Genomic DNA, 12,736 nt, shown 5'->3' with positions numbered 1-12,736 from the left:
CGTTATATATAACATGCATATCTCCATGCCTTCATATGCTGCACATTCTTGCAGGAGTCCTGCACTCCATTTACTTGTCTGTTTAACACTGGCAATGTTTATGTGTCAAACAGGATCAAGGGTCCAACATGTGTTTGCCTTGCTGGATGTTGCGAAATGCAAGATTCTTACATCACTTTCACTAAGAATAATGCCCTGTTTACAATATAGCTCTTTCTTTAAGCTTTTCTCATATGCAATTCCTGTACCTCTGAAGTAGACTAGTCTTCAGGCTTCTGTAGGTAACTCTGTGTTGGTTAATGGCGCCATCAAGTGATCACAATTGGTATCTTCATGGTAATAAATTGAGCATTTTCAGTTGAACTCCACAGTTGAACTATTGGCTGGTCTTGTTTCTTGTTACAGTTCTACAGTGAAACAGTATACCTTTTTTTAGGATGTGATGGACAGTTCATGTATTTATTGAAAGATTACATTGATAATTACATAATATGTCAAGAAATAAATACAAGGTAAAAAGGACTGTGCCCAATTGAAAGATTTGGATGTATTAAGCCTGATATGTCTCTTCTAGGGTGGCACAGTGGTGCAGTGGGTAGCACTGTCGCCTCACAGCAAGAAGTTTGTGGGTTTGAATCTCAGCTTGGGGCATTTCTGTTTGTGTGGTTTCCTCCCACAGTCCAACAACATGCAGGTAGGCTAATTGGAGACTCTAAATTGCCCATAGGTATGAGTGTGTGAGTGATTGGTGACTGAATAGTATGTGTGCCCTGCGATAGATTGGTGCCCTGTCCAGTGTGTATTCCTGCCTCTCACCTTAAACATTTTTGTGAGAGCTAACTGTATTGCTGTTATCTTCATTGAGTGCCATGTTCATGTTGCAATCATGTAGGTGCCATTACCAAGCTGCTTGCCTTGTGACTTACTAGATAAAAAGAAAGGATGGTTAGTTTTGTTTTTTTATTTATAGATATAAACACTTTAAAGTTAAATAAAAACATTGAGGTGAAAATTGAAATGGTGAGTTAACATCTTAAAACCTACCTGCTCAAGATATTTGGGGTAAACAGCCAGTGTACCAGGCTTCCTGCCTGATCAGGGAAGGTTGGTGTAATCATGGTCTGAAAATAGAAAGAGGCAGTACCATTTGCAGAATGGTACAATTCCATGGCCGTGTGATTTATGAAGGGTACTCAAAAGTGGCATGGCAAAAGTAAATTTTGGCAGGTTGACAGCAGCATTGTGGACCAGTAGCAGTGACTTGGTGGCAAAGGCCAGTAGGCCAGCCAGCAAGGCATTGCGGTAGTCCAGACAAGTTATTGCAAGGACTTGTACAAGTGTCTGGGTAGCTGTTTGGGTAAAGAAGGGGTGAACTCTGCCGATGTTGTGAAGGGAGAATCTGTATTACAGGTGGTTGTCAAAATGTCTTCAGAGAAGCTCAGCAGGACATCTAGGGCCATACCAAGATTCTGAACTGAGTGGACAGGAAACTTTGAATAGTCATCAACAGTTATTGAAGATTCAATACACAAGTAACCCTTTGCCAGTAGGCACAGGAGTTCTGTCTTCCCCAGGTTAAGCTTCATGTGGTGGGAGGACAGCCAGGCTGCAGTGTCAGCCAGGCTTGCAGAGATACGTGCCTGAACTCTGGTTGTCCGAGGGAGAAAATGAGTAAAAGAGTTGTGTCATCAATATAGCACTGATATGACATGCCATGAGTAGAGATAACTAGACAAAGTTTTACTGGGTAAATAGAGAAACAAAACCAGTACTATTGTACCCATTGCAATGCTATTAATATAACTGTTTGCTTCAAGTGCATTAGAGACTACGTCAATTAGTTTGACTCTTCAGACTTGAGCAGTTTAGTTGACCGGTTTCATTCTTCATCTTGTTGTGTGCCAACAAACAAAAACTAAATAAAGATGTGTTCTGGGTGGTGAGGAACATACCTTTAAGCACCGGGGTTGATTAGTTAACGCAACCCAGGTGCGTGTGCTTTCTCCACCAGCCATCGCAGCTGAGACCAATCTGCTTCTCCGGCGGAATGCTGCACACATACCCTTGTAGAAATGTAAAAACTTGAGCCTCCTAACCAATGTTGCTTGGTTTTTCCCAAGGTTAACAGGGTTTTTCATTACCTTTGCTATCTGCTTGGGAAAGGGTGAGAGGGGAAAGCTTGCATCTGCGCTCTTCAACATCCTCAGAGAAATTATTATGAAACTGGTTTTCATGAACATGTGGTGAGTATTGCCTTTCACCCTGTCAGCATGTGTAGGCTCTGTCTGCAGCTCCAGTTTTTCAATGTTTAAACTGCCCTTATTTCCAAAGCTTAAAACTCGTTCAAGGTGACTAAAAGGGTTGGATATAATTTGCTTGCGGTGAGGTAGATTACAGTGTTAACATTGTTTATATAAAATATTGTATTATGGTATTAGATGCAAAGGCAAGATGATGAGACTATGGATGCCACACATCAATGGTTACAAACAGTACTAAAATGTATGTGTTGGGTACAATGGGGAGAAATTGTGGGAAAGAGGAACCGGCGACAAGACCATTTTTGGGAAGCGCTCAGAAGAAGCTGGATCTGGATAACATAAACGGAGGAAAGCATGGGAAAGAATCTTTCGGCTGACAGATGCTGAGATTAAACTTTTTGCTGGAGAAGAATAACCAGACATGATTTCCCCGAAGTCATGTGTCAGAGAGCAAGTGGAGAAACCCGTCAGAAGACGGGGTGGAGCTGTCACAAAGTGACAAAGTGATTGTCTGCTTTTAGACGCTACTGGTATTTCCTTCGCATACCGACTGCAAATCCAAGGCACAAAACAGAAGGGCCATCCATCAACGCTAATGTTGTCACCACTATTAACAGGAGCAATGCTAGAATAAAGGAGGGAAGGACACTACCAGCAAGAACATTAAATCCTGAAGGATATTTATTGAATCTTGTAACACATATTCAGTACCTCTTTCTGTGTGGTAGAACATGCTCTATCCCCTACTCCATGGTAATATATAGATCACCACTGTAGCTCCCTTCATCCTTATCCCAGCTTTCTATCTCAGGTACTGCCCAGTGGGCATGAACTCTCTGATGTGTGTGAAGATTGCTGCCATTGGGGACCTTGGTATGTACAGTGGTATGGCAGTTGGGCATGGACATGGTCACTGTCATGGTCGGGCTCCTCGTCCATGGTAGGATCATCTTGCCCTTTGTCTTTTTTTGCTGTCACCAGGAAAAACACTTTCATTTGCTACTCTGGTGTCTTCCAGGCCTGGGCCATTTCTGGCTGCTTTCTGTCTGCCCACAAGCCCATCTTTCGCCCCTCTGCTCCCTTATGTGTCTGTTATTGTTCGCTTTCTTTTCGGCATCTCTGTAATCAGTTGTTTCATCTTTTTTGCTCTGTTTTGCATACAGTTTGCGTACATCCATTTCTTCATGTTGACAAATGGAATGACACATCTCATGACTGCCCCATTTCTGCTATTTTCAAAACACTGTCAGTATACATAAGCTTCAGCTTGTAAACCCTGCTAAGTGTTCACTGTGGCTGTTTATGTACTGTGTTCACTCACAAGGTTCAAAACAAATTTGAAAGGATTTCCCTGGATTTGTTCAGGCAATAAAAATTGGGCAGTTGTTGCGGGTCAATTTGTCAAAAATAGAACAAATAGAATATAAACAGTGTTGATGAGCCCCAGCTGCACTAACTGGCTTCCCCCATTACAGTACATGTAATTATATTGAGCCAAAAATGTTTTTTTAGAAAGTTTTGTTTGTAAAAAAAAATCTTATTTGAACATTCAGCCATGTTCAGTTTTATGAATTTATTTGCACTATGCATCATATATCTTTATCGTTAGACCTTCTACCAAATTCACTTCTGTATGTTGGCAAAGAAGGCTCATTATGAGCGTTCTTTTCCCCAGCTTCTAGTGCTTTTACCTCCACAGCTTCTAGACACAAGTACAATGAAGGATGGGCATGATTTTTTTTTAAAAGTCTTTTTTGATAGAACATGTCTTTAAAGTAGATCAGTGGGTTTGATTGAATCTAGGGGAGTGACACATACCTTATGTTATAAAACCTGTTAATTATGTTATTAAAACTGTTATTATATTATTTGTTATACAGTTAGAGCAATCAGATCAGTTTGTGTGTAGTTTTGGTCAGTGTAGTAGGTGACTCCTTTGGGGCTGCATTTGTGGACTTCCTGTCTTGGGCATGCTGGCCTAGCTTGATGGGAACCTCTCGGCACGATGAATTACAGCCGTCCCCTTTGGTCCACAAATTGTATATATTCAACCCTCTTAAATGCTCACATTCACCCCGGCCTTTTCCGCTCAACCATCACTCCTGCTCCCCCGAGCCCATACGCCTTCAGCCTTTCTACGGGAAAGAACTGGGGTACTACACCCTTCCTGCCCCCAACAACTATGTGAGTGCAAAGGAATATGTAGCCAAATATTCAGGGAAATAAAGGGATTAGGAGGGAGAGTGTGAGAATTTACAAAAGAGAAAAAAGTACAGGGAGTGACGAAATGGGAGATTTGATAGGAAGGTAAAAGGGAAAGCCTGAACTGGAGGCCGTTGGGGAAATGTAGCTTTTGAGGCTTTTGTGTCAGTCTTTCCCACTCAGATCTTAACACTCCCTCACTGTCAAGAGACAGTGAGAGGGTGAGACTGTGCTGACAGGAGAGGGACAGAGATTGTGGCAGTTAAACTGAGGAAGATGAGTGGAAAGAGTGAGCTTGGGATGAAGGGAGTAAAAGAGGTGAGAGCCATCACACTGACAAATACCTCAGGCGTGAGATCCCTTCATGCAACATGCTCTGAGAGAGCTTTGAATATGACAGTAAAATCCAAATATTATGAACTAGGTCCCAATAGAGTTAACAGCAAAGGAAACTAAATAAAATCACACAGACACACACACACACACACACACATAGAGACACACACACGCACACATACAAAAGTGACAAAAGCACATATGGAAAAACACACCATCAACATAATAGTGACATAACCTAAATCTGCAGCAAATTCAATGGAAGTGAAGAGGTGGAGAAGAGGGGCCGAGGGACAGAGGGAAGCAGATGGCTAAAAAGACGTCATCACCCAGGCGTGCCAGGGGCATGGGAGGAAATACAAGCAGAACAGATGTCATTGTGTGGATCTCAAGACACCAGAGAGAAATACAAATTGACTGGATGCCTGCAAGTCCTCTTGTTAAACTGCCTGTCTTCCCTCGAATGATATCTGTGAAATTTTGTTAACCTCATTCACACACACACACACACACACACACAAGTGATATACATAAAGTTGATTTGTTACACTCAACCTATTCCTAACACATTAGTAATACAGAATTTAGTAATACTGTTGAACTAAAAATGAATTGACTATACAAAGCAATGATACGCATTTTTAAAATAAACAGTTTTATTAAAAAAAAGTGAACATAGTCTTATTGTTCACTTACACAAATTATATACTTATTTTTGCATCTGGGAATTTTGATATTTTTTGCTACGCATCAGTGCTCAGATTCTGGTCTGGCTTTCACAGTGTAATGCCTGCTATACTTCCAGGTGAGCGCAGCACACTCTGTAGGTGAGATGAACGTTCTGTGTGGGAGACGTCGGTAGGCCCAGCATGAGCACGCTCATTCGTTCAGATGCAGTACACTGGTCTTGCCTGCTGGGGGCATCCGCCCCAAGTTTTGAACCTTTGAAAAATTCAAACATAGCCATAACTGACACTTCAGTCATTGGGCTGGATTCTGTTAATATACCTTTTATAAACTTATGCAGCACCACACTGGGGTTTTAGTCAGATCTACTGGATCAAGGGATCTGTTTTCATAAATAGTGTTTGTGTACATTTCAATTGCTCAATACTGTGGGCAATGTTTATGCTACTGTGTGTCAGCGCCAAGAAATGTGAGAATGTCTGTTTGGATGTTCTGTTTAAAAGCACTTATCTGCAGCTGTTTTTGCAAAATTCCTCTATGAAACTTTTGGGAATTGGGTAAAGTCATGATTCCAGCATGTAACAATTGTAAATTGTGTGTGATGTCAAAAGACATCCGTGCACCAGCATCGTCAGGCTGCATGTTTACATTGCTAGGATGACAGTCGTTGGTGTTTTTTTGTTTTATTTTTTTTTGGCAGCACTTGACTTGAGTATTGAGTTTTATGTATAACACAATTTATGTTATGGAGTGATTTGTGGGGAGTTGAGGCTACTGCTGCTGATGGCGGTACCATTGGATGTAGTTTTGAAGCCTGATCCTTGACCCATATGTCCTACCGCCGAGTCAGGTGATGCCGTTGTACAACTCTTTGGGACGTGCGATTGGATTTGAAGTGGTTGACCATGGCGTTAATGGTTGTGCTCCATGTTTGAGGGACCATGGTTGTTGCCTTGAGGTCCCCTCTTCAGGGTCTCTTTCAGATGGTCCTTGTACCGCTGCTTTTGACCTCCAGTATTGCTGGTATGGAATCTGCCTTGGGAGATGGCATCCAGCAGAGTTACCATCTTAGCAGGATTGCTTCTACACTGGATGTCTGTGTGGGTTTGAGGATGCCTGTGTGTGATATTTGGTCCTTCCAGATGACCCCTAGGATGCACTAGAGATACTTGATGTTAAATGCTTCCAGTCAAGGTATGTGACATCAGTATAGCAGTAACGTAACATATAGTAGGGTCGATACTCAGACCGCTTGGTGAACTGCTACCTTTGTTGAAACCTTCTCTACCGTAGGAAGGGGAGGGGCTTGGATATTGTCATTGATTAGGCAGTTTGGTGTTAAGATACTTCTGAGGTAGCAGAACCGCTGAACCACCTTTAAGGCGGCGCCATGAATGCTAAAAGCTGGGTGAGTACATGTGGGGGTGGGGGGTGTTCTGAATCTGAACAACGATTTATGTTTCTTATTTGAAGGCTAGTCGCTCTGTAACCTGTAGATACTGGGCACAGTGCATGCTGCATTGCAGGAGGGCTATGAACTAGAAGGGTACGATCATCAGTGTATTGAAGCTTGTGTACATGGGTGATTAACATTTTGGTAAAGGCTTGAAGGCCGCAAATGTCGAGAAGATTGCCATCAAGGCAAAACTGAAGCTGGACCCCATCATTACCGCAGACGTATTTCTGAGCAAGCCGAGTTACTGCTGCCTGGATAGGTTGAAAATGATCAGCACCAGTACACACCACTGGTTCTGTATAAGGAAGGGTGGAGATTTTTGTCCACTGATGGGAACACAAGCCTGCGTGCCATCATATAACTATTTCAGAATGTTCAGGAACTTGGCTGGTACCCCATACTTTGCAAGAATGCTCCAGAGTACCTGGCAGTACTCTGTCAAATGCTTTTGTTGGGTCTATGAAAGCAATTTTTCAGGTCCTAGTTTTATTCTCTAGCATTTTTCTGGGCCTGTCTTGCGACAAAAATCATGTCGCTGATGGTTCAAACTTTTCTGAATTTTGGGAGAATATTTTCTGTAATGTGTCAGGTGGAATGTCATGGCCAGTGTGAATAACAATGATGAATACATCCTTCCAGGTTTCAGGAACAATTTCCTGGGCCCATGTTGCTTTGATGAGTTGGTGTAAGTTCTTTGTTAGAAGGAACCCACCTTTCTTTAGAGCTTAAGCAGGGATTCCATCTGGACCAGCAGTCTTATCATTTTTGAGGCACTGTACAGCTGCAGGGACCTCAGTGAATCCAGGCAGGACATCAAGCTCCTGCACTGGTGGGAGGTTTGGGAATTCACCAATGACAGAGAGATCTGAGGGGTTTTGCTGATTGAGGAGCGTGTTAAAATGTTGGAGGATTTGCTGTTCATCCTTGTACTGTGCCATCTGTGGATCTTACAAGGGTGATGGTGTGTCTTTGCGTCTATTTGGATTGTAAAAGTTGGTTGGGATATGCCCCTACTGTCCATACTTAAATCTGTGCCTATGAAATAAATTACCAATAGCTGTAAGCTGGATCTCATTAGAATATTTTTTTTTCTGTCAGCTTTTTGAATAGAGGCTTTTTTTCTGGCAATACTTCCAAAAAGTCTATTTGGATGGAGGTGGCATCTGATGGTAGATTTAAATACTTCTGTCACTGAGATGAACCCAAGTTTTGTTAATCGCTAACTGTGGCCCTTGAATTTTGCCCCCAAAACCATCTACTCTTATCAGGCAAGAGTGACGTGGGTTTCACTGGCTTTAAACTGTTTATTTATTCATCTCATGGTGAAAAGGATAACAGCAATAAATTAAAAATATCAAAGAAGAGGAAAGGATATCCTAAAATGGACAGAAGTACGCATCCGATTTCATCATTTCTATTTAATGTTCACAATGTTTACTTTCCTAGTTTTCGTTTTCCCTTGATTTGAATTACTCACCCGTCTTCTTTTGTGAGTCACACTCCCCAGTCAAACAACTTCTCTATATAAGGACCTCGATCACGACAGTGTGTTTTAAGAACTACAGATTCAACTTGTCCAGATACAGTGGATTAAATTTAATTATTTAATTACTTATTTATCTATTTATTTATTTATAACTTAGCTAAATTATTTCATGTTCACTCAAGTTTTTTTATTTTTTTTACATTTTGATATTTTCATATTATGTATTTTTGTACTCAATATACCTTAAACCCACGCATGAGGAATTAGTGAAATCATTGGATTTTTATCAAGATTCTTGTATCTTTTTTTACAATTAATAATTAATTAATTCATTCATTCATTTATATATATATATATATATATATTTTTTTTTTTTTTTAATTAGTTTTTACTCCTTCTCTGGCCTTTTTCCAATTCAACTTATTTTCCTGCACATTTCTTGCCTCTCTCCTTTGCTCAATGTCCTCTTACATCTCTTATATCTCTGTTTCTCTCCTCCTCCTGCTCCTCCTTCCCAACTCTGACACATTTTATCTCCCCGACTCCAACCCTCTGCTCTCTTTCAATGATCAAGTCAGAGAGCGGCATCTTTACACAGGTATTTTCTTAATTCATATTAATAGTGTTTAATGTTATGTTCTGCTTTTCAGAAGTACAACCAAAAGTAGCAATATTGTAGCAATAACAGTAGGAGTATGACTTATAGGTTAGTATGTAACATCATTATATATTTTTGTATGTTTTAAGTAATCTTTGCTCTTTTGATTCAGAGAATAAAAGACAAGGTCTGTTCCTGGAGATGGGCACTGATGGCACAGTGAGGGGGACCCCAGAACAAACTGCAAACAGTGAGTCTGTTTTAGTATACACAGACAGACAGATATTTTAAGCAAATCATAGCTGCTGACTAGTCGTGTTATTGCTGATCCGTGTTTCGTTTTCAGACAGTATTGATTAGTCAGGTATGTGGGGGTATGTCAAGGCTCTTATAGGCTATCATAAATCGAAGCTTTCTTCCTTTTTTTATCAAAATTGATAGTTGCTCTGTATTACTTATTCCTCGGGTGTGTTGAGTATTAATCACAATTTTTATGAGATTAACCTCAATAGGTTCTGAGTGATTCTGTGACGCTGTATTCACTGAGTAGTGTATGCATCACTTAAAATCCCCCCTTTCATGGCACTCATGTTACATGTACCCCCATTCCAGCACTTTTTATCATTAGTATTTTTGTCCTAATGTTGTAGCTTGTTCTTCCCCCTAGTTTGACTTGACATGAGTTAGGTCAGAATAATGTTCACTGTGTGAGCTAAACTGTGTTCTTGGCTATAAATAACTGTACAAAATGTGTATTGTACCTCATCAAACCTGTGTTTTGTAGTTGTCCAATGACCATGATATGCACTTTTGTAAGTCGCTTTGGATGAAAGTGTCTGCTAAATAAATGTAATGCAATATATTGTAATACATCCCAGGTGTGCTGGAGCTGAGGTCTGTGCGAGCTGGTGAAACGGTCATTAGGGGAGTATTGTCATCTCTTTACCTGTGTGTGGACAGAACTGGACGTCTGAGGGGAGAGGTGAGACATGAAACCTTTTGTGTTCACATCCCAGTTTTTGTATGTGGTTTTGAACTGGGGCATAATTGTATAATTGCAACAACAGTATACTGCTCTCCTGTGATTTTTTGTTGAAATGGAATGAATATTGACAGGCGTAGTTTACATTTGAAGCAGCACAACACAGTGCTAAAAATCTAATAAACATTGATTTACATCTTGCAATGTGGTTACATCTGTTAGTTTCCTACTGGAAATAGTACCATTAATATGCATGCTGGAAGCCATCATCAGCATAAATCTGAAATAATGTCTTTAATTCATCAGAGATTGTACATGGAGGCAGACTGCACCTTCAACGAGTCGCTGCTGGATGGATACACTCGTTTCTTGTCCAAGCATCATGGATTTCCTGTGTCGCTGGCACCGAAGCTGCTTCGGGATAAACAATTCCCTCCTTTCTCCCAGTTTCAACCTCTGAGAAATCTGCTGTCTTCGGGGAAGGAGAAAGAAGCAAGACAGAACGAAAATGCAAAGCCAGAGCAACAGCATCTGGATATTGACTCTGAGGATCCCTTCGGAATGGGTCTCCAGGTCTCTGTGCGTAGTCCGGGATTCCACAGTATGGAATGAGGCACAGATCCGAGGGTCATTGCATGCCCTTATCTGTTTACCAGAAATGTATTTTCCTGAAAAAGAAAATGTGATGATGTAGCAACCCGTTTGTGCTACTAGCTAAGATTTGTATCGTTAAAGGATATGGTTGTTGAGGTAATTCAGAAACATACTGCGAGTCCAGTGTGTCTTAGTTTATCTTGAATTGTAAATATTGCAGATTTTTGCTCAAGAACCTTCTGCTCTTGCAGTTGTGGGGCTGTGAGTTTGCCAAGCAGAGGACTTTAAGGCGTAATATTCTGTGGTATGTTCTCGGATCTCTTGTTATTTGAGCTGCAGTTATTTTATATCCTAATTTATTATGTTAAATATTTTTATATTTAACATTTATCACTCTTAGCATTGCAGTATTTGTGTTATTGTGTCATGTTTTCATATTACTTATTTAATCTTATTTAAATTAAGAGATTGTGAGCCATATTTGAATGGATGACATTTTAAATAATAATAATAATTTGAGTTATTCTGTTGTTAATTTTTTACTTTTAAGTCTGTCCTTTTTAATTTAATTTACAATAACCATATAATGATATTTTCCAACATTTGATTTTGTTGATTTTGTAGTTAATACATTTTTAACAAATTTTCTTTTCGTGAAGTTATCATAGCCAAATGCAGGTGTTTGTAGCTTGTAGGACAATGATCAAGTATGTTCCCACCAGTGTTAAAAATCAAATCTACGCCCTTTGTGGTAATTTACCTAAGTAATGATGGGTCAAATAAATGAATGAAAATGCACATATATATATGCACAATTTTATCAAATTAATTTTAGCAGTAAAGTTCTTATTCTTATATAAATAAAGTATTATTATTATTATTATTATTATTATTATTATTATTATTATTGTTGTTGTTATTATTATTATTATTATTATTAGTATTATTATTATTGTTATATGAAGGCAATAATTGCCCCATCTTGAGGACTGAAGGCTGAATAGTGTTTTCATGGCTAGCAATGAACATGACCACTTGTAAGTCTATATTACCAAAACAGATTCATTATTTTGTTTGCATTCATATCTACTTGCTTGACTTTGTTCATGCTACACTAGAAAATAACAATATTTCTTCCTTTTTATGAAAGTTGTTTTGGTCATTTTTGTAATGCTAGCAATCTAGTTTTCAAGACCACCGGTTTCAAGTTCAATAACAAGTCAAGCTATTTATATCACATAGCATGAAGCAAAAGATGGTAATCAATAGCTCTATAACAATAAGCCACTAAATCAGGTAAATACATGAGTGACAGAAAAATGTCAGTCTAACTCACCTGGACAACAAACATTTTATCTTATTTCTGAATTGCAAGTCATTAAGATTTGTTTTTTCTTCTAAATCTGTGGTCTGCTATGCTTCCTCATGACTATAGGTATAGAGGCTGCAAGGTTGCTGTACATGTACCTTTCTGGAACAGCATGGGACATGACTAAATAAATTACTAAATAGTGTGTTGCTTGTTTTCCAGTACTTCAGTGATTTTCATGTGTTCCACTTCCTTAACAGTGTTGTATAATGCTTAAGAAACTTCCCATTCAGCCTAGTCGATTCAATCTCAGGTTCAATTTCTAGATAGGACACTGCTCTTGCATCTTGCATCTTGCCTCCATATAGTATATCCAGCTGTATAAATTAATATTCTGTTAAAAGGCAAAAGCTGTGTATGTCGGTCTGGATAAGAGTGTCTGCTAAGTGCCTGGAATGTAATTAATTGCATTTTGAATTTTGACTAATTCCCATATCTGTACAGCCCCATAAAACGTTTGTGCTGTACTTGTGAGAGCGTAGAGCTTCCTTGGGGACAAAAAGTCCTACTGATGATTATGCAGAAACTAGAGATGTTAATATATTATTTGTAACTCTCTAGCAGCTCTTAAGGTTGGTTATTCCCCGAGTATCAAACCATAGAGCTCAGAATGTTATCCACATTACTTGTACTGGAAACCTTGACCATTTTAATTTCACCCTCAAAGGTTTTTCTATCTTTGGGTTCATTCAGTTATTATGTGAAATCCTTAAAGGTATGTAACAGTTCAGGGCACTATTTTCACAGTCAAAACACAATTGTCAA

General features: G+C 39.5%; 1 protein-coding gene across 2 annotated transcripts; it reads left to right on the top strand.

Moving 5' to 3' along the window:
• Nucleotides 1-2,048: 2,048 nt before the first annotated feature.
• Nucleotides 2,049-12,116, top strand: LOC135248023 (fibroblast growth factor 21-like). Of its 2 annotated transcripts, XM_064322116.1 has the most exons (5): nt 2,049-2,243; nt 3,073-3,134; nt 9,199-9,276; nt 9,905-10,008; nt 10,315-12,116. In XM_064322116.1, the coding sequence occupies exons 1-5, from the start codon at nt 2,218-2,220 to the stop codon at nt 10,618-10,620; spliced, it is 576 nt and encodes a 191-aa protein (XP_064178186.1). In that variant the 5' UTR covers nt 2,049-2,217; the 3' UTR covers nt 10,621-12,116. The 2 variants fall into 2 exon arrangements, with proteins under 2 accessions (XP_064178186.1, XP_064178185.1); XM_064322115.1 differs by lacking the exons at nt 2,049-2,243; nt 3,073-3,134 and adding an exon at nt 8,870-9,026.
• The last annotated feature ends 620 nt before the right edge of the window (nt 12,117-12,736 follow it).

This window comes from Anguilla rostrata, chromosome 2 (genome assembly GCF_018555375.3).
Source record: "Anguilla rostrata isolate EN2019 chromosome 2, ASM1855537v3, whole genome shotgun sequence".
Lineage (NCBI taxonomy): Eukaryota > Metazoa > Chordata > Actinopteri > Anguilliformes > Anguillidae > Anguilla > Anguilla rostrata.
This window is presented reverse-complemented; position numbering and strand designations above follow the sequence as displayed.